Genomic DNA, 21,555 nt, shown 5'->3' with positions numbered 1-21,555 from the left:
ACAGCCAGCTTCAACTGCTTAGTGAGGCCCTGTTTTAACATAAAATAATAAAATCAGTCTGAAGGTGTATCTCAGAGGTAGAATGCCCTTGGGTTCCATCCTCTATTTCACAAACAAACAAACAAAAAACTTATTCAGACATATTAAACTTACTAGACTTATCCAGTCTGGTGATTTTTTTTTTCCCCTTAGAATACACTTGACACACAGGATTCTTGGGCCTCACAGGTAGGAAGGATCAGAGCTAGACCACAAATTCCTTCTGGCAGTGTGACAGACACTACCTCAAAACCCCTAACACATAGATGGTATGGATAATAGCTGCTGGTTTTATTGGAACATCTAAAAAGTCATATATTTGAATGTAAATCACTTTCAATTTTTTACTTCCAAAAACAGGCCTTTATTATAATGAAGGTATGGCCATAAAGAACTGAAAGTTTGGTTAGTGTAATTTCATAGAAAGGCTTAAATAATTGTCATTAAATCTTAACTAATTTGGAAATTGTGAAACACAGCTAAGGGATTGGTTTTTGAATCATCCTCCTGTTTCATTTGTAAAGCACATTTTTAAAAAGTAAAACTTTAGCCAGGTGTGGTGGCACACGCTTGTAATCCCAGTGCTTGAGAGACTGAGACAGGAGGATCACACAGGTTCAAAGCCAGCCTCAGCTACTTAGTGAGGCTCTCGGCAACTTAGTGAGACCCTGTTTCTAAATAAAGTATAAAATAGGTCTGGGAATATAGCCCGGAGGTAGAAAAGCCCCTGAGTTCAGTACCACACACACACACACCAAAAGTAAAACTTTACCTTTAGGACAGAAGGATATAGATTGAAGTCCAGGCCAACTCTCCAAGACTCACAGAGACTTTTATTCTGATTTAGAAGAGCTGTCGGAAGATGATCTGTTGTGTCAGTATTCTCTTTCACTTACAAAGAAGATTAAGAAAAATCACTATGAAAATGGTGGATCATTGGCCTCCTCGGAAACGTTTGTGCCTGACTTGGAAGATAGGCCTGCTCATACAAGAAGCTCAGGCACGCCACCTAAAACAAGGAATAAATTTGCAACATTTTTACAGAGGAAAAACAAAGAAAGTTGTGCAGTTGTGGTTCCAGGGACCAGAAGCAGGTATAGATGTATCTTCATTGTTGTCTGTTATACTCTTATGCATAACTCTTATATACTCTTACTGATACTTACTTTTTTCTTGAATTAACATGGAGGGGGTAGGTGTAGGACTTGTCTTAACCTGATTATAATTTTATCATGTACAGACAGACAGTTCCTGATACACAATAATTTGACTTAGATTTTTGGACTCTATCATAGTACAAAAGTGACAAACATTTAGCACAAACTACTCTGAATTTTGAATTTCTTGAAGGGCTTGACACAGTTTTACATACATTTTCAGAAGCACATTAAAATGGAGATGACTAAAGATTTATAATACCAATTGCTTGCTGCACTAGTTACAAAAATGAGAAAGATGTTAACGTGGTTTTGTTTTGGAGATGCTTGTCCAGTTGGAAAAATGGGCACATGAAAAAAATTGTCCCTACCACATGCACCGTGGATGAATTGAGGGACTGAGGCATGTGTGCAGTGCTTTGAGGGCTTTAAAGGACCTCAAGTGCTGGGGCAGAATTTGCAGTTCACAGGAGGGATTGCTGCTGAGGTTTAATGAACGGTGGAGGATGCAGACAAAGAAGGACCAAGGCCCTTCCTGGAGTCAGGGCTTGGGCGGCGGCATGGGGGTGGGAGCAGTGTGGGGCTTGGGCAGCTGCCCTGTGGGTCACTGCTATTATTACTGCAGAATGCATTGTGGGGGAGCAGAGACAGGCAGGAGAACAGTTCAGTTGTGAGCTGTAGTCTTTAATGTGACTTCTTTAGAGAGTTTGAGTCAGGGGAGGGGTGTGGTTTGGTTCTTATTCTAGGAGACCTGTGAGCCCACAGTGGAAGCAGATTCCAGAGGCCCAAAAGAGGAGCGCCAAGATGAGTCAGGCTGTTCCTCTAGTCCCTGCAAACCATGGTGAGATCTAGAGGTGTCCAGTTTGAGGCTTAGGAATCTCAGTACTAGGCTGGCTCCCCTGGATCAAATCCTGTCCTCATCCTGTGATGCCTGGCTTGGGAGGCTCACTGCTGTGTGTTTCACATCCTCCTTTGTGAGAAACAGGGCCTCCAAAGTGTTGAGTTCAGCTCAGGCAACTTTCCTGTTCTGTTAATTAAACTTTGGGACATTGAAATGGGCTGGGGGAAACTATTGGATAGAAAGTATTACTCTATTCATTTTCCTCCCAGCCTACAAAGATGTAAAAAAGAAAGAATGATCTGATGGTTATAACAACTTTAGGGTCATTGAGAAAATTAAGTGAGTTGTTTTAAGCAAATTGGCTAATACGGTCTTAGAGATGATAGACACACAGTAAATAACACTGATGTTATTGGCTTGAGATAGTGGTCCTGTGTTGGTTGTGTCCTGGTGCTATAATTGGATGCCACAACTGAGTAGTTGGGCTTTTTTTGTTTTGTTGTTTTGTTTTTGGTACTGGGGATTGGACCCAAGAGCATTCTACCTCCAAGCTACACCCCCATCCCTTTTTATTTTTTATTTTCAAATAGGGTCTTGCCAAGTTGCAGGGGATCTTGCTAAGTTTCTAAGGCTATCCTTGAGCTTACAATCCTCTTGTCTCAGCCTTCCAGGTGCTGGAATTACAGGCATGCATATACCACCATACCCAACTGGTACTGAGAATTAAACCCAGAGATGTTTTTGTTTTTTTTTTTTTTTTTTTTGCAGGTCTAGGCATGGGACCCAGAGGCATTTGACCTCTGAGCTATAGCCCCTGCCCTATTTTTCATTCTTTTATTTTAAAACCAGGTCTCACTGAGTTGCAGAGGGCCTCACTAAGTAGCTGAGGCTGGCCACAAACTGCAATCCTCCGGTTTCAGCCTCCCGAATGCTGGGATTACAAGCGTGTGCCACCATGCCTGGCTAACCCAGGGATGTTCTAACTCTGAGCCATATATATGTGTGTGTGTGCGTGTGCGTGTGCGTGTGTGTGTGTGTGTGTGTGTGTGTGTGTGTGTATCTTTATCTTTTGGTTTGAAACACTAGGTTGATAAGAGTCTCACTACTAGCTGAAACCGTCCTCAAACCTGTGATCCTCCTATGTGGCCTCCTAAGTACTAGGATTATAGGCCTGCACAGCTGTGCCTGGATGGCCTGATTAATTAATAAAGAACAGTATGCTGGGCATGATGGTGCACACGTGTAATCCTAGTACTTGGGAATCTGAGATTGGAGGATCTCAGGTTCAAGGCCAGCCTCAGCAACTTACTGAGACCCTATTTCCCAATAAAATGAGCTGGGATGTAGCTCAGAGGTAGAAATGTCCCTGGGCTCAATCCCAGTACCCAAAAATTAGAATGCAAGCTTCTGTGGCTTGTGATCTGGAGGCCTGGGGCCCAGAAGCGCAGTACCAGCACCACTGAGGGCCTTGCAGTGCTGCTTGCTGGTGGTGTCTCTTGGTAAGACAGGGCAGGTAGGCTAGTTCAGGTCTCTTCCTTTTCTTATAAAGCCAATATATTAGTCATGGGACCCCACCTCATCCAGATGATTGTTTTTAGAAAGTCCTGTCTAAAAATTTACTGTATAAATATTGAAATGCATATATTTGCATAATCGAAGCTTAAACTTTGACTGAATTCAAGATCTACACTGCCTTTATTTATGAAATCATACTTTTTTGTGGTACTGGGGATTGAACCCACTGGCACTCTATTTCTGAGCTGCATTCCCAGCTCTATATATTTTCATCTTTTGTGGTGCCTGGGATTGAACCCAAGGGCATTCTATCTCCAAGCCACACCCCCTCCCTATTTTTTTTTTTTTTTTTTTAATTTTGAAACAGGGTCTCACTAAGTTGTGGAAGGCCTCACTAAGCGGAGGCTGGCCGTAAACCTGTGATCCTCCTGTGTCAGCCTCCTAAGTACTGAGATTACAATCTTGCACCACTATGCATAGCTGAGACGTCTTAAAAGAAGAATGAGATCATTATACCACTTTGAAGCTTGAGATCCTTGTGTGAAAGCCCTAAATTCCTACAGTGACCCATTGTTCCTGGTTCTTAGGTTTTTTTGCAGTTCTCTGGATTCTGTTGACTGTGTATCAAAGGAAGCAAGCCCCCAGCCTCCCAACGAAACTGCTGCCCCAGAGATAGCTGCCATAACTGCCAGCACCGGCGAGTCAGGTTGCCTGGACCCTGAAGGCAAGACTCTGATGGACACAGATGCAGCACCTGGTCTGGGTGATCAGCTTCCAGGTGAGGCTGCACTTGCTGAAGAAGCGTCTTCGTCTTTTAAGACCAGCAAATTCACAAGGACTATCTCACCACCCGCTCAGGGGAAGCAGAGAAGTTGTTTTGGTTGGACTGGAAGCCTTGGAAATTTTGCAAGAACTCCGAGCCCCTCTCCAAGCGCGGCCTTGCAGCAGTTCCGTAGGAGGAGGGATTCCCCAGCCTCTCTGCCCTGGAGGGATGCAGCGTCTGAAAGGCCCATCTCAGAGAGTGAGAATGAGGGCCGCGGATCTCAGCAAAGCACAGAGCTGTCCCCGCAGGGGCTAAATACATCAAAACTTTCTCAGCCTTCCAGTGAGGATTCCGATTCAGAGGTAGGTCAGACCTTGAGGCCTTTGTTTTCAACTTTGTATGTGAGAGAGAATGGGTGCTGATCAGACAGTTGAAAATTCTGCCTCTGCTATGGAAATGACTGGTTTCTTAATTTTTTTTAATTAATTTATTTATTTTTTAAATTGGTGTATTGTAGTCATATATCAATCACATTGGAGTACAAGACTTGAGAGGATATACAAGCACACATCATCCAATTAGCCCTCCTCCAGCCCCCATTCCATTCCCTCCCCCTCCCTCCATCCCACGCTTCTTTGGTGATTAACTTTGATACATTTGTTTATGTACCTCCTGCATTTTAAAGAGGCTCCGTCCTCCAATATTACATACCCTCTGATTGGTCACATTAGTTGCTTCACTCTAGGGCCCTTTCTATAGCTCAACCTCTTCCTGTTGCCCCTTTCCTCCTAGTTATTGCTGATTAAGAGAAGCATCTGATTTATATTTTCTGCGATATTTCTCTGTGCATGCTGCGTTGCAAGTACCGATCCCACTCTTGACGGCCCCAGTAGTGGCCTGGCTACTCAGTGGACTGATCCAGACCTCGCTGGCTCAATCAGCGGCCTTGCCTCATGGGAGGCCCCGGTTCTGGTCTCGCTGGCCCCTACCCCGGCCTAACCCCTCAGCTGGCTTTGGTCCCAGCCTTGGAGGCCGCAGGAGTGGCCTTGCCTCACAGCAGGCTCCGATGCTGGCCATTGTTCCCTGCACCAGCCTAACCCCTTGGCAGGATTCCAATCCCGGCCTCGGAGGCCCCAGCACCGGCCTAGCCTCACGGCAGGCTCCAATGCCAGCCTCGTTGGCCCCAGACCGGCCTAACCCCTTGGCAGGTTCCGCTCCTGGCCTAGGAGGCCCCAGCACTGGCCATGCCTCACGGCAGAATCCGATGCTGGCCTCGCCTCACGGCAGACTCCGATGCTGGCCTCGCTGGCCCCAGCACCAGTCTAACCCTTCGGCAGGCTGTTATCCTGGCCTCGGAGGCCCCAGTACCGGCCTTGCCTCAAGGCAGGCTCCGATGCTGGCCTCGCTGGCCCCAGCACCAGCCTAGCCCCTCGGCAGGCTCTTATCCCAGCCTCGGAGGTCCCAGTACCGGCCTTGCCTCACGGCAGGCTCCGATGCCAGCCTCTCTGGCCCCAGCACTGGCCTAACCCCTCGGCAGGCTCTTATCCTGGCCTCGGAGGCCCCAGTACCGGCCTTGCCTCAAGGTAGGCTCTGATCCCGGCCTCGGAGGCCTCAGCACCGGCCTTGCCTCACGGCAGGCTCCGATGCTGGCCTCATTGGCCCCAGCTCCGGCCTAACCTCTCGGCAGCCTCCAATCCTGGCCTCGGAGGCCCCAGTACCGGCCTTGCCTCATGGCAGGCTCTGGTGCCGGCCTCGCTGGCCCCAGCACCGGCCTAACCCCTCGGCAGGCTCCTTAATTTTTTATTCTAAATCCTATGTAGAAAGTTCACATTTTACTCATTTGAGGAACTTCTCTGTATCTTCAAAATTTACACTCTTATAGATTTAAACTAGCTTTATTTCTTGAACCAATGTGTATTGCATTGATAGGAACTTGAAGTGTGGCACTGTCACCTAAGCAGAATGACAGTCTAGAACAAAAAACTGCTACACATTTACTATTAAATTCTTAATTTAATCTTGAATTTGGGCAACATTTGAGAACTTATAAAGAAATGGCCCTAGCTAGACATGGTGGCACATGCCTGTAATCTCAGTGCTTGGGAGACTGAGACAAGAGGATTGCAGTTTCAAGGCCAGTCTCTGCAATTTAGCAAAACCCTATTTCAAAATAAAAAGAGCTGGGAGTATATCTCAAAGGTAGAACATCCCTGAGTTCAATTACTTAGTACCAAAAAATAAATAAATAAATAAGAAATGACCCTGTTAATATAATTCTGTGTAAGTTAGGTTTTAGTACTTCAAGCTGGCTGTGGTGGCATACACTGTAATCAGTACTTGGGAGGCTGAGACAGAGGATTACAGGTTTGCAGCTAGCCTCAGCAACTTAGTGAGGCTCTGTTTCAAAATCAAAGAATAAAATAGGGGTGAGGGTGTATCTTGGAGGTAGAATGCCCCTGGGTTCCATCTCAAGTATCACATAGACACAAAGTTTTAATTTTTTTTTTTTTTTAATTTTTGTATTGGTACACTCTATTCATACATCATAATGGGATTAAAAAAAAAAAAAAAACTTTTGTAGACATACATGCACATATCGCCCAGTTAGCCCCTACCCGATCCCCACCCCATTCCCTCCCCATCCCTCCTTCCCATGCTTGGCTTAGTGGTTGACATCTAGTATTATAGCAATTTATCCAAAATTAACAATGATAATCTCACATAACAGTTTCATTTGTCTGATACCAAGCTTTTGATAACTTAAAGATAACATTTCAATACTTCTTTTTGCTTTCTTTCTTACCAGAGAATATTTCCTCTTTTTTTTTTAGGTGAAACTATCATAAATTTATTTATTTATTTTTCAGAAAAAATCTATCCTAATATGGAATATGGACTCTAGATACCCAAAACAATCTCGAAAAAGAACAAAGCTAGAAGATGTATATTTTCTGATTTCAAACCTTATAAAGCTACAATAATTGAAACAGTGTAGTACTGTTCTAAAGGCAGATATATAAGCCATTAGAGTTAAATAAAAACCTAGAGATAAATTCTTCCATATATTGTCAAGTTATTTTTGACAAGGTTTCTACAAACATTTGGTGGAGGAAATAATAATCTTTTAACTAAATATTGTTGAAAAATAATTACATGAAAAAGAATAAAATTGGACCCTTACCTAACACCATATATAAATATTAACTCAAAATAGATAAAAGACCTAAATATAAATCTTAAGACTATAAACTTTTAGAAGAAAATCTGGGTCATAAAACCTCACAACATTGAAATTGGCAGTGATTTCTTGGATATGATTTCAATGGCACAGGCAACAAAAGGGTATACAAACTCCCTAGAAAATAAAAAAAATATTGTATATCCAAAGACAATGTAAACAGTAAAAATTTACTGATAGAATGGGATAAAATATTCCCAAATGCTATATCTGAAGGTATATTAATATTCCAACTAGAAATCCTAAAAATTAGCAACAATAAAAGCAAACAATACAATTTAGAAATAGGTAAAAGACTAACATAAATAATGAATCTCCAAAGATAACCAATCTTAGTTGTCTGTTGGATGGAAAATCTTGTTTCTCTGGTTCTGATGTGTGTTACCTATTTCTTCTTTGTAGTTAATCTCTTTGAATATTTTCTCTAGTGCTGGTTTTGAAGACATAAATTCCTTCAGTTTCTGTTTGTCATGGAAGCTTCTTATTTCCCCATCTAATTTGATAGAGAGTTTTGCTGGGTAGGAAATTTTTGGCTGGAAGTTGTTTTCTTTCAGAGTTTGGAATATGTTACTCCAAGCCCTTCTGGCTCTCATGACTTGGTTTGGGAAGTCTGGAGTGATTCTAATTGGTTTGCCTCTGAATGTCACTTGGCCCTTTGTTTTTGTTGCCTTTAAGATTCTCTGCTTGGCTTCCACATTGGTCATTTTGACAATTATGTGGTGTGGGGATCCTTTTCTCCGATCCTGTCTAAAAGGGGTTCTATAAGTTTCCTGGACCTGTGTATCAACCTCTTGCTCTATGTTTGGAAAATTTTCTGCTATTACTTCCTTGAAGAGATTGTTGATCCCTTTGGTTTCACCTTCTTTTCCCTCCTTTATTCCAGTTATTCTCAGGTTAGCTCTCTTAAAATGGGCCCATGTTTTTTCAATGTCAGATTTCTGCTGTCGGATATTTTTTTCTAGATTAGAAACTATGCATTCATTTTTGGATTGATCATCTTCTAAGAGCGAGATTCTATTCTCCATGTGGTCTAATCGGTTGTTTATACTTTGAATTGAGGACTTTACTTCATTGATTGCATCCTGTATCTCTTTTTGGCTCTCTCTGAATTCTTTTTGAAACACCTCTATTATTTCTACAGTTATTTTCCTGATTTGATATTCTAGAAATCTCTGAATTTCTGTTTTATGTGGTTCTGATAATAAGGGGTTGTGGGCATTAATTGCTCCAGTATTATTCCTCTTTCCCATGATTTCTGAAGTTTGTGCTTTCTCTGGGTTCTTCCCTGGGTCACTACAACTTCACTTAAGGTACTCTGGTTCTCGAGTCTGTGGTATCTCAGTCACCACTACTCCTTTACTGGGTTTTATCGCAGTCTCAGACCCAGGGAGTCATTGAGGCTGCTTTAGACCATGGGGGGTGCCAGGTTGGGCGTTCTCCTGTGGGAGGTGTGACTATGGTGTGATATCTCTGCCACTGCCGCTCCCCCACTGGGTCAAGTCCCTGGGAGTACAGTACTGGGATTTCTCCTCTAGGGGCCGCAATTTGACTCACTGTTGTTGAGTGCGCTGATGGAGCTGTAGTGGACTCGGTGAATTTGCTGCTGCTGCTGTCAGTGGCAATATGGCACCATTGCCACGCCCTCGGCCTTGAGGCTGGCTTATTTCTTCCCTGTTTTTGAGCTTTGCTCTGAGTCCCTGCAGGGTGTGCTGATCCCAGTCCCTGGGAGCTTTGGGCGCTCCCTGCGCCGAAAAATCCGCTGAATTCCGCCTGGCTGATCCTCAGGCGCTCACCTCGGCTTGCTGTCCGCCACCTCTCTGAAGCCTGGTGGGCTGTTGAGTGCGTTGGTCTGGTGCCGTCCAGTGAGCTCGCTGCTGCTGTCGGCAGTATGGCGCTGCTGCTGTGTCCTAGGATGTGAGGCCGGTGTATCTCCTCTCTGCCCTGAGCTCCGTTCTGAGTCCTCCTCCTCTCTGGGGCCTGGTGCTGCAAGAGAAGATGGCGACAGCACTGCGGTCTGGTTTCTTTCTGGTGTCTCGTTTTTCCAGCCCTCTTTTTCTTTGTCGCTTGTATTTACATTTTTTGTTTTTCTGCTGATGGTGTTTTCTGGGTATGAAAGGTGCTGATTTTGTGGTAATAGAGATTGGTTGTTCGCTAACCATTGATTGTTGCTCGTAAGCCCCGCTTTTCTCTGTCACCATCTTCCCGGAAGTCCCAAAGTTTAAATTCTTAAGAAATAAATTTTATTTGTTTTTATGTCTGCTAACCTTTATAAAAGAAACAAAAGACAAGTAAATACAAGTAAGTTATTTGTGTGAGTGTGTTACTGGGGATTTGAGCCCAGGGCATTCTACCTTTGAGCTAACACCCCCAGCTCCATTTTTTTTTTTTTTTATGAGAGTCTCTACTTGCTGATACTGTCATCAATTTGTGATTCCCCCTATCTCAGCCTCCAAAGTACTGAGATTACAAATGTGCACCACCATGCCCAGCTATAGAACATCTTTTATTATGACATTGATTTTTTGTTTCTAACTTTGATTTTATTAAAATGAATAAGTACTCTTCATAAGCTGAGTGTGGTGGTTCATACCTATAATCCTAGTATTTGGGAGGCTGAAACAAGGAGGATCACAGGTTTGAGGCCAGCTTCAGCAACTTAGTGAGACTGTTTCAAACTAAAAAATTAAAAGTCAGGCGTGGTGCTGCACACCTGTAATCCAGTACTTGGGAGGCTGAGACAGGAAGAGGTTCGCTGACAGCCTCAGTTACTTAGGCCTTTTGCAACTTAGTGAGACCTTGTTTCAAAATAAAGAATGAATGAATAAATAAATAAATGGTATAGATCAGATATAGATATAGAACCCACATTCTCCAGGTTCAGTCCCCAGTACCACACACACACACACACACACACACACACACACACCCCTCTTTAGAGCCAGTAACATAATTTATTTATTTATTTACTTATTTATTTATTTATTTATTTATTTGGTGGTACTGGAGGTGGAACCCAGAGGCTTTCTACCTCCGGGCTATACTCCCAGACCCATTTTATATTTTATTTGGAAACAGGGTCTCACTAAGTTGCTGAGAGCCTCACTAAGTAGCTGAGGCTGGCTTTGAACCTGCGCGATCCTCCTGTCTCAGCCTCCCAAGCGCGGGGATTACAAGCATGCGCCACCATGCCCAGCTTGAGCCAGTAACATAATTTAAAATGACATGATGGCTTTATCTCAAATTTACTAGTAGAACATACTGTTTTATCTTTATCCAGTATAATTCCCAGGTTATAAGAACAATTATAACCATAAAGTTTTTATGTCTGATAATCCTGATTATTGAGCAGCATCTAATAAATCAGTATAGCTTGTATTTAAAATAATTCATATTCTCAACAAGAACTTGACTTTATACATTGGATTCAAATTAGAGGAAAAAAGCCAAGTTAGTATTTGAAAAGTTGTGTCCATTTGGACAAAGCTGAAGTCTTTCCTGTGTGGCCTTTTATGTTTTTATGATTATCACAAGGCAAACACAGGTCTTGCTTGCCTGGAGATGCAAACATTTTTTTTTCTTTTCTTTTTTTTTTTTTTTGCAGCACTGGGGGTTGAACTTAGGGGCATTCTACCTCTGAGCTATACCCCCAGCTCTATTTTTCATTCTTTATTTTGAAACAGGGTCTCACTAAGTAGCTGAGGCGGGCCGGCCCAGATCCTCCTGTCTCAGCCTCCAAGCACTGGGATGACAAGCGTGCACCACCACACCTGGCTGAGACTTGAACTTCCCTTCATCTTGGTCGTGTGCTGTTGCCTTGCTGGCGTCCTCTGTGATGCACCTCTATTTTTTCACACACTGCATTGCCCTTGGGGTTCCACTACACCTGTCTCCTGCATGTCTTTTTATAAAAAAACATCTATTGGTAAGGATACTTGAAAACCCACTAAGCACGTTGGGGGCATTCTTTTTCTTTTCCAGCATATATCTTCCTGCTTCACTTACTTTGTAATTTTTTAGCCATGTTTTACTTAGAGGTCTTCCTTACCAGCTCATAGGCTACAGCGTGGTCACACTGGTAGAACTCTGCATATTTCATCTACATGGCTAACCATTCTTTATCCTAGTCTGTTATAGAAACATGACCCCCCCCCTAAAGTATAGAAATTAGGAATCATTCATTAAATCATCTTTTGATGCCAGGTCCAGTAAATTCCTTAGGATAGATTGTTAATTCTCAAAACATTAGACATTTATAGTTATTTAAAACTGTATAATCTTTCTTGTATTCCAGAAACTGCAGTGCCATTGGGGCATCATTTTGAATTACAGGTGCACGCCTATAATCCCAATTACTTGTGAGGCTGAGGCAGGGTGACTGTGAGTTTGAAGCCAGCCTGGGCAACATAGTGAGACAGTGTCTCAAAATAAAAAATAAATGGATATGAGTTTTCATCATGTGGTTCATTCATTGTGAAATCCATAGACCCTAGAGAATGTATCGTGTTTAGTGACTGTAGCGGAGGTCAGCCTACAGTAATTTTAGGATCTTTGCCATGACCTTAGTTGTAAGAAATTATCTATCCCAGGGTCACCACCATGGTTAGTGGTGAGTGTGGAACTGTCCAGTTTCTGTAAGGTATAATATAAGTCAGTGGCGTCTTACTATCTGGTTGTTATTTAAATGTGCAACAGTGTATAGAATCCCAAGGTAAATATTATTTTTAAAGCCTCTTGGAAAAATGTGGAAGTGTGAAGCTTGCTGACTTTTTATTCATGTCCTTTTTCATTTGACTTTTGTGGAAAGAGTATGAGAGAATGCGCCATCTATGGAAAGCCTTACATGATGAAATTGGGAGCAGAGGGTGGGTCCCAATGCTGCTGCCGAAGGTCGACATGCCTTGACTCACGCCTGAAAGTGCTGCCGTCCTCTAAAGCATTTGCCTCTCCCCCCCCCCCCCCAGTACTGGAGATGGAACCCAGGAGCATTCTACCTCCAAGCTACTCCTCCAGCCTTATATTTTATTCTTTTTTTTTTTTTTTTTTTTGGTACTGGTGTTCCTGGAAGCCCTTCTACCTTGGGGCTACACTCCCACGGGCTACACTCCCAGATCTATTTTTTAACTTTTTTTTTTTATGTGGAAACAGGGTCTCTGAGTGTGCACCATTATGACCAGCTTAGCAAATGCCTTTTCTTTTTAATGTTGAATGTGTCACACAATTAAAAGAAGAGATGAAGCAGGGCGTGGTGGCACACGCTTGTAATCCCCGCGCTTGGGAGGTGGAGACAGGAGGATCGTGGAGGTTCAAAGCCAGCCTCTCTGGCTTAAAAGACACTGTTTCCAAATAAAAATATAAAATAGGTCTGGGAGTGTAGCCCGGAGATAGAAGGGTTTCCAGGAACCCCTGTACCACCAAAAAAAAGAGAGAGAGAGAGAGATGAGGGGCTGCTCTGGGTCAGCAGACTTTTTGAAGTTAATAATTTATGAAAGCCATCAGCCAAGCTTGGGTAAAGCTAGAATATTATATTAGGAGATGCTGTTTTTACCTCACTCAACATTTTGACAGGCTCCTGAAGAAATGGTTTTCAAAAAAGCCTTCAAAACTTTAAATAGATGGTTCATATAATTTATTTCTCTAGCTAAAACATCTTTCTAGTTTCTTCTTTGAAACTGGGAAATACCATCCTTTTCATATTTGATTTATTTTCTTTTTTAAAAATTTTGGCCCATGTTTTTAGTTTTTCTGTGAGATATTTTATTTAGACCGATTTTTCTCATTTTATTTTTTTTCCATTTTGCTTAATATTGGTTAGTTGTCATAATAAAATCTAATTTTATTTTGTTTTGATTTGGGGGATCTAGGAATCTGATTGTAATGGGAAGTCACTGGACAATCAAGGTAATCAAAACTCTGAGCAACATTTATCTCATTTTTCAAAGAAAGACATACTTCTAAGGAACAAGGTAAAACATTTATTTGATTTTTCTTTTTTAATTTCAGAAGAGTACTTCTTAAAATGTGAAATACAAGCAGAATCAAAAATTAAAATACAAGCCGGGCATAGTAATGCACCCTTATAATCCCCGCGCCAGGGAGGCTGAGACGGGAGGATTGCATAGGTTCGAAGCCATCCTCGGCTCCTTAGTGAGGCTCTCAGCAACTTAGTGAGACCCTGTTTCCAAATAAAGTATAAAAACAGGTCTGGGAGTATAGCCCTTGGGTTCTACCCCCAGTACTAAAAAATAAATAAATAAAAATACATGTATATTTTGATTTATTTTAAAATGTCTACTTTCAAACTTCCTGGGACAATATTTGTGCTTAATTATAGATGTTTAAAGGAGTAAGTTGAAACATATTTTCTCTTGTAGTAAATGTCAATGATTTTTTTTCTGTGTACTTATAGTCATTACGTGTGTGTGTGTGTGTGTGTGTGTGTGTGTGTGTGTGTGTGTGTGTGTGTTTACTGGGGATTGAACCCAGGGCATTCTACCTCTAAGATAAATCCCCAGCCCTATTCCCTGCCTCAGCCCTATTTTATTATTTATTTCTTCTTACCGAGTTGTGGAGGGCCTCAGAAGTTGCTGAGGCTGGCCACAAACCTGTGATCCTCCTGTCTTAGCCTCCCAAGTACTGGGATTATAAGCATGTGCCACCATACCTGGTTTATAAATTTTTGAGCATATATTCTTGATTTTCTATAAGGATGAATTCCATGGAGTGATATTACTGGTTTCAAGGCATATACGATTTAATGCCTTAAAATATGTATTGCCAAATGGCCTTCTAAAAACATACTTTCAAGCCGGGCGTGGTAGCGCATGCTTGTAATCCCCGCGCTTGGGAGGCTGAGACAGGAGGATCGCACAGGTTCGAAGCCAGTCTCAGCTACTTAGTGAGGCTCTCAGCAACTTAGTGAGACCCTGTTTCCAAATAAAATATAAAAAAAGGTCTGAGAGTGTAGCTCGGAGGTAGGAAGCCCCTGGGTTTCACCCCCAGTACCACCAAAACAAAACAAAACAAAACAACAAAACATATTTTCAGCCAGATTATACACTCTCTGTTATATATACCTTTTAACTATCCTAACAACAACAAAACGTCAGCAACTTTATATTACCCATGGAATAAAAATCAAGCCCTTTAGTGGGAGCAAAATGTCAGTAGAGGTTTAAATAAATGATGTCACATTCAGGCAACTGAGTAAAAATAAAATTCACTCTGTTTGTGAAACGGGAAAATCTCCAGAGTGTCATTAAGTGGGATTAAGAAAAACAGCTGTACTAGCGTGCAGTGCGCTGGCAGTTTCTTGTGTGCAGTGCATTAATGGATGCCTCTGGCCAGAGGCAGAGTGGGACTGAATGATACTCGCTGTCCTCTGTAACTCTTAAATTATGCCAGGTGTGTGTATTGCCTATTAGAATAATTGTGATTATTTCTGTAGTAGACATTTATAAGTAACACATTTTTATACTTTGATCGTGGGTTATCTGTTCCAGCAACTTAAAAAATCCTTTGAAATTAACTAAAGGCAGTTACTTTAACAGTAGTGTTCGACGGGTGTTTCGTCTTCAGGTTCCCGGGCTGTACAAATCTGGTTCTTTGGACTCTCTTTCTGCAACCAAGATCAAACCTCTGGTCCCTGCCAGAGCCAGTGGGCTGAGCAAGAAGCCAGCGAGCGTCCAGAGGAGAAATCACCATAACGCCGAGAACAAGCCAGGGGTGCAGAGGAAAATTCATGAGCTCTGGAAGAATTTTGGGTTTAAAAAGTAAGTTGCCTTGTTTCTTATTCTGGAATAGGATAAACTGTTCTTTTCAGTAGTTCTAACCTCTCTCTCCAAACTCTTCATCGTTGATTTCTTTTTCTCTCACCATTTGTTTTCAGTCGGCCTTTGGCATCTCTGAAGTTTACTACTTTTTCAAGCCTTGAACTCTTGGCTTTCCGGTCAGATGTGGCGGTACACACCTGTAATTTTGGTACTTGGAAGGCTGAGACAAGAGGATCACAGTTCAAGGCCAACCTCAGCTACTTAGTGAGGTCCTTTGCAACTCTTAGTGAGACCCTGTTTCAAAATAAAGAATAAAAGCCGGGCGTGGTGGTGCACGCTTGTAATCCCAGCATTCGGGAGGCTGAGACCAGAGGATCACGGTTCGCAGACAGCCTCAGCTACTTAGTGAGGCCCTCTGCAAATCAGTGAGACCCGGTTTCAAAAAAAAAAAAAAAATTAGCCACAGGGTAACATTAATTTATAATTAGTTGATTTTCTAGGCAATTGTGCTAAGTTTAATAAAATTTTCTATTTGATCTATTACATACTGTTTTGGTTGAACTACATGAAGGAAACCTAGTCCCACATGTATTCGTATGTAAATTGTGAGGTGTGTGTGTTTTGCTGGGGATTGAACCCAGGGGCATTCTATCTCTGAGGTACGCTCTCAACCCCATTTTATTTTTTATTTGGATGAAAGTTCTCACTAAGTTGCCAAGGCTGTCTTTGAAACTGTGATCTGCCTGTTTCAGCGTTTGTGTATGTGTGTGTGTAGTACTGGGCGTTGAACCAGAGACATTTCTGCCTTTGAGCTACACACCCAGCCTGATTTTATTTCTTATTTGGAAATGGTCTCTTGCTAGGTTGATTAGAGTCTCGCTACTTGCTGAGGCTGTCCTTGAACCTGCGATGCTCCTGTCTCAACCTCCTTAGTACAGGGATTACAGGTTTGTGCCACCATGCTTAGTTTAATAGCCTTTTTTTTTTTTTTTTTTTTTGATACTGGGGTTCCTGGAAGCCCTTCTACCTCTGGGCTACGCAAGGTCTCCTAAGCCAGCACGGCTGGCTTTGAACCTGCGCGATCCTCCTGTCTCTGCCTCCCAAGCGCAGGGATTACAAGTGTGTGCCACCACGCCCGGCACTTAATAGCCTTTTTATTTGTATTTATTTATTTTTATTTTTTGGTACTAGGGATTGAACCCAGAGGTATTCTACCTCTAAGCCACACCCCCAGCCCAATTTTATTTCTTATTTGGAAACAGGTCTCACTTGGTTGCTAAGAGCCTCACTAAGTTGCCAATGCTGGCTTTGAACTTGTGAGCCTCCTGTCTAAGTCTCCCAAGTACTAGGATTGCAAGAGTGCGCTACGCCCACCTCTTGATAGCCGTTGTAAACTTTCTCGGCCAGGCATGGTGGCACACACCTTTAAGGCTGAGACAGTAGAATCACAGGTTCAAGGACAGCCTCAGCAAGTAGTGAGATTTTCATTAACCTACTGAGACCTTGTTTCCAAATAAAAATAAAATAGGGCTGGAGATGTCGCTCAGAGGTATAATGCCCCTGGGCTCACTTTTCAGTGCCACAGAAAAAGCCTTTTTTTTTTTCTTTGCTTTTATACTAAATTTCAACAAGTGATAGTTTCTTAAGGTTAGTTGCAACATTGAATTCATTACTGACCTTTTTTGTTTGTGTGCAGTGTTACATTATAGTCCACTAATTGGGCGTGGTGGTACATGCTTATAATACCAGTTCTTGGGAGGATGTAAGGTTAAAGGCCAGCCTTGTCAACTAGAGAGACCCTGTTTCAAAATAAAAAATAAAGTAGGGCTGTGGTATAACTCAGAAGTAGAATATACTTTGGTTCAACCCAAAGTACCAAAAAAAATTACAATTCACTTTTTGGGGGTGAGGGTACTAGGGATTGAATTTAGAGGCATTCTACCTCCATTATACCCCCAGCCCAATTTTATTTCTTACTTGGAAACAGGGTCTCACTAAGTTGTGGAAGTCCTTACTGGGTTGCTGAGGCTGGCTTTGAACCTGCAATCCTCCTGTCTCAGCCTCCCAAGTACTGGGATTACAAATGTGTGCCACCACACCTGGCTTACCATCCACTTTTAAACATGCCTTTACTTGTGCATGATTTTGTAACATCATGCATTGGTCATTTGGAAAATATTGGTTCATTGAGTTGTACTTTTCCAACTATATTTAATTATATAATACCAGGGGGGAAAGTCAGAATCTGCGGTCTTAAGTGTTTAGGAAACTTTCCAGTGGTAGACACAGTTTTTCAGAATTCTAATTTTTATTTGAAAGCTTGAATTTTATCATGGGCAATAGGTACTCTCAGTTATTCCCTTTGAAGTAGTTTTCTTTGTTCATTTTAGAGCAGCCTTTTGCCAAGTAGCTAAATTAGAATGGCTGTAATGTGAGCCAGGTGTAGTGGCACACGCTTTCCCAGTACTTGGGAAGCTGAGACAGAAGAATCATAGGTTCACAACCAGCCTCAGCTACCTAGTAAGGCCCTCTGGTTAAAAAAAAGATATATATGTATGTGGCTGGGGGTTTAAGTTTGGAGGTAGAATGCCCCTGGGTTCAATCCCCAGTACCACCAAGAAAAATAAAAAAGAATGGCTGTAATGTCATACATGCTTTTATTTTAGATAACCATCACACTTTAACAAAACAGAAGTGTTAGATATATGCTCCCCAGTTTTTCACAGAAAAGAGGTGTACCGAAGGGTTGAGAGCTTTAGATGTTCATTCACTGCTTCATCAAGTGCCTTCTTTAAGCTGGTTCTGTGTCTCTGTTGCCTCAGATGCATGGAGGTGGAGGATCCAAGCACTGCTGGTGTGACTCAGTCCATTGCCACTTATGGGGGTGGAACCCAGGGGCTTCCTACCTCCGAGCTACACTCCCAAAACTATTTTATATTTTATTTGGAAACAGGGTCTCACTAAGTTGCTGAGAGCTTCACTAAGTAGCTGAGGCTGGCTGCGAACCTGCGCGATCCTCCTGTCTCAGCCTCCCAAGCGTGCGGATTACGGGCATGCGCCACCACGCCCGGCTAGCCTGTCGCCACTTTCTTGATCCGTACCAAACCTTTGCTTGGTTTTTACCCAGTTCTGCTTTAGCAGCAGCAACACAACAGCAGCACAGTGGGAAGACAACGTCTAAACAGCATTATAAAATAGCTTGATCTTCTGAATGCCCTGAAGGACCTTGGGAGTCATGAGAATCCATGGGATAGACTAGAGAAGTGCTGGTGGAGAGAAATAAAGACTAAAACAGTATTAAAGGCCTGTTAGAAATAAGACTGGTATTTGTTTATTTTTTGGTACTGGGGATTGAACAAGGGGCATTCTACTTCTGAGCTAGACACACACCCCCAGCCCCTTTTATTTATTTTTGTATTTTGTGGTGCTGGGCATGAGACTCAGGGTCATTCTACCTCTGAGCTTCACCCCAGCCCTATTTTTTTTTCAGTACTGGTGATGGAACCCAGGGGCGTTCTACCTCCAAGTGATACCCCCAGCCCCATTTTTTATTCTTTATCTTCAAACAGGATCTCACTGAGTTGCAAAAGGCCTCCGTCACTAAGTAGCTAAGGATATATATATATATATATATAATATATTCTTGCCGGGCGTGGTGGCGCACGCTTGTAATCCCCGCGCTTGGGAGGCAGAGACAGGAGGATCGCGCAGGTTCGAAGCCAGCCGTGTGCGCTGGCTTAGGAGACCTTGTTTCCAAATAAAAAATGTAAAAAAAATAGGTCTGGGAGTGTAGCCCAGAGGTAGAAGGGCTTCCAGGAACCCCAGTACCGCAAAAAAAAAAAATAATAATAATAATAATATATTCTTAACCAGACTTGAGACCGGCCTTTAGGAGGAAAGAATTACAGTTTCTCTATTGAGCTCTTTCTGTTGCAGCTAATAAAATTCTACTAGTAGCCTAGCGTTCATGTTGAAAGGTATAAAGGGCCCTACATAGCAGAGCTCAGAATTCAGCTGCAAGTACTCAGGAGAACCTGAATGGGACCCATGGTGAGCTGAGACAGATTCTGCAACAACGGGTCCTGTCGTCTTCATACACCTATCTTTCCAAACAGATTATTTCTTCTCTTAAAATCACTACCCTAAAAAAAAAAAACATTTCTTTTATTATATTTTGCAGGGATTCCGAAAAGCTTCCTTCTTGTAAGGAGCCCCTGTCTCCCGTCAGAGATAATATTCAACTCACTCCAGAAGCAGACGAGGATCTAAGCAGCAAACCCGAGTACGCACACGTCCAGAGAGCGATATTCCCGTAAGTGAGGACCGCCCTGCCGGAGGCTGCTGTCTGCAAGAACATCTTAGCAATCTGAACTTTCTACTTCAAATGAGGCGCTTACTAGTCTGAAAGGTTGATTCTTAGATCCATGCCACTTTTAAAATGGAATACATTTTGCATATTCACTATGGAATTTTCTTTGCTCAGCTTTTTATATTTTAATAAGAAGCTAAATAGAAGAACAGTTTTGTCTCTGGCTTTTTTGTTGTTGTTGTTGTTGTTGTTAGTTTTAATGTTAATGGGCAAATCCCCTTAGAGTTTATAAAGTTCCTAAAGATTTCTGTACTGGTGTCCAGTATAAAATGGAAAATGAAAAGCCACAGTCCTGTCATCTTTTTAACATAGAGGAAATCAGTATGTCTTCAGACTTTACATTTTCCAGCTGCCTTTCCTGTCTATTCTCAGGATTGAAATGAAAGTAAAGCTGCTAGAATGGGAGAGGTGGTCGGCAGGACTGAGGATCACTATGTGAACGGGGTGTGTTGTTATCCTTGAAGAGTGGTTGGGCCATAGATTGACGGTAGAGAAAAATTTCAGCCTCAGGTGAAAAGAACTATTTCTTATATCATTAGTCCAACTGTCTTTTAATTTCATACTGGGGAGTGAACCCAGGGGCATACACCCCCAGCCTTTTTTTTTTTTTAAACAGGATCTTGATCTTGCTAAGGCTGGCCTTGAACTCATGATCCTCCCACCTTGGCCTCCAAGTATTGGGATTACAAGTATGTGCCACCACACCCAGCTCTATCATTAATATTCTTTGTGTGTGTGTGTGTGTGTGTGTGTGTGTGTGTGTGTGTGTGTGTTACTGGGATTCCTGGAAGCCCTTCTACCTCCGGACTACACTCCCGGACCTATTTTATTTTTTGGAAACAGGGTCTCCTAAGCCAGCACGGCTGGCTTTGAACCTGTGCGATCCTCCTGATCCTCCTGTCTCCACCTCCCAAGCGCGGGGATTACAAGCGTGCGTCACCTTGCCCAGCTCATTAATATTCTTAATCCTCAAAATAGCCTGGGTTTTTTTTTGTTTTTTTTCTTTTTGTTTGTTTTTTGGTTTTTTTGGTGTTACTGATAGAAAACAGGGGCTTTTCTACCTCCAGGCTATACTCTCATTCCTATTTTATACTTTATTTGGAAACAGGGTCTCACTAAGTTGCTGAGAGCCTCAGTAAGTAGCTGAGGCTGGCCTCGAACCTGTGCCATCCTCCTGTTTCCGCTTCCCAAGCACTGGGATTACAAGTGTGTGCCACCACGCCTGGCTTAAGAACTCTTTAACGTTTATGTTAAACCAGCGCCCTGGGTGTCACAGAAGACACTGACTGCGCGTCTATATAAAGTGGCCGCATTCTGCAAAAGAAGAGGTGGGTGCCCAGCACGAGCGGCCACGCAGGAAGACCTGAGATGGCAGGAAGCAGAACTGCAGAAGTACTTAGGATGCAGAGAATAAAGAAGAGACACCTTGAGGGGCTTCGCTTTTAAATAAGAAACTCACAAAATTTAGGGTCCCTGTCTTACCTAAAATTAAAATTTAGAATGTTGCTAAAAGATGCTAAACTGCTCTGAGCCAGCCGCTCTGCCGGAGCGAGGTCTGCCTCCATGGCTAGCTGTGCCTGATCAGGGTGGTAATTGCTAGAGAATAGGTGACTCTGGAAATGTTTAACAAATTTATAACTTTTGTGCACAGAACTTTCAAAACTAGAACCAACTCTTTCCAAGCCTTTGTCAACACTTAAACAATGTTCATAGCGTCTGCCAGGGTAAATCCCCTCACAAGAAACATTTTTCCCAGTTGAGCGTGCTGGTGCATGCCTTTAATCACAGTACTTAGGAGACTGAGACAGGAGGATTTCAGGTTCGAGGCCAAGCCTCCGCAATTTAGCGAGACTATTTTAAAAGA

At 42.5% G+C, this 21,555-nt stretch overlaps 1 protein-coding gene across 1 annotated transcript in view; it reads left to right on the top strand.

Annotated features, from left to right (window-relative positions):
• EXO1 (exonuclease 1) overlaps window positions 1–19,638 on the top strand; it is a gene marked incomplete at both ends in the record, with an annotated part of 33,705 nt that extends 14,067 nt beyond the window's left edge. Inside the window, 5 exons of the mRNA XM_080699253.1 lie at window positions 887–1,133; window positions 4,140–4,677; window positions 13,415–13,516; window positions 15,129–15,322; window positions 19,503–19,638. Of these exons, the coding sequence (XP_080555379.1) occupies window positions 887–1,133; window positions 4,140–4,677; window positions 13,415–13,516; window positions 15,129–15,322; window positions 19,503–19,638 (1,217 nt within the window). The remainder of the gene's footprint in view (window positions 1–886; window positions 1,134–4,139; window positions 4,678–13,414; window positions 13,517–15,128; window positions 15,323–19,502) is intronic.
• Window positions 19,639–21,555: the final 1,917 nt, after the last annotated feature.

Source organism: Muscardinus avellanarius (assembly GCF_963383645.1).
Source record: "Muscardinus avellanarius genome assembly, chromosome: 7".
Taxonomy (NCBI): domain Eukaryota; kingdom Metazoa; phylum Chordata; class Mammalia; order Rodentia; family Gliridae; genus Muscardinus; species Muscardinus avellanarius.
Note: the sequence above shows the minus strand (reverse complement) of the source record. Positions and strands in the feature narration are given on the sequence as shown.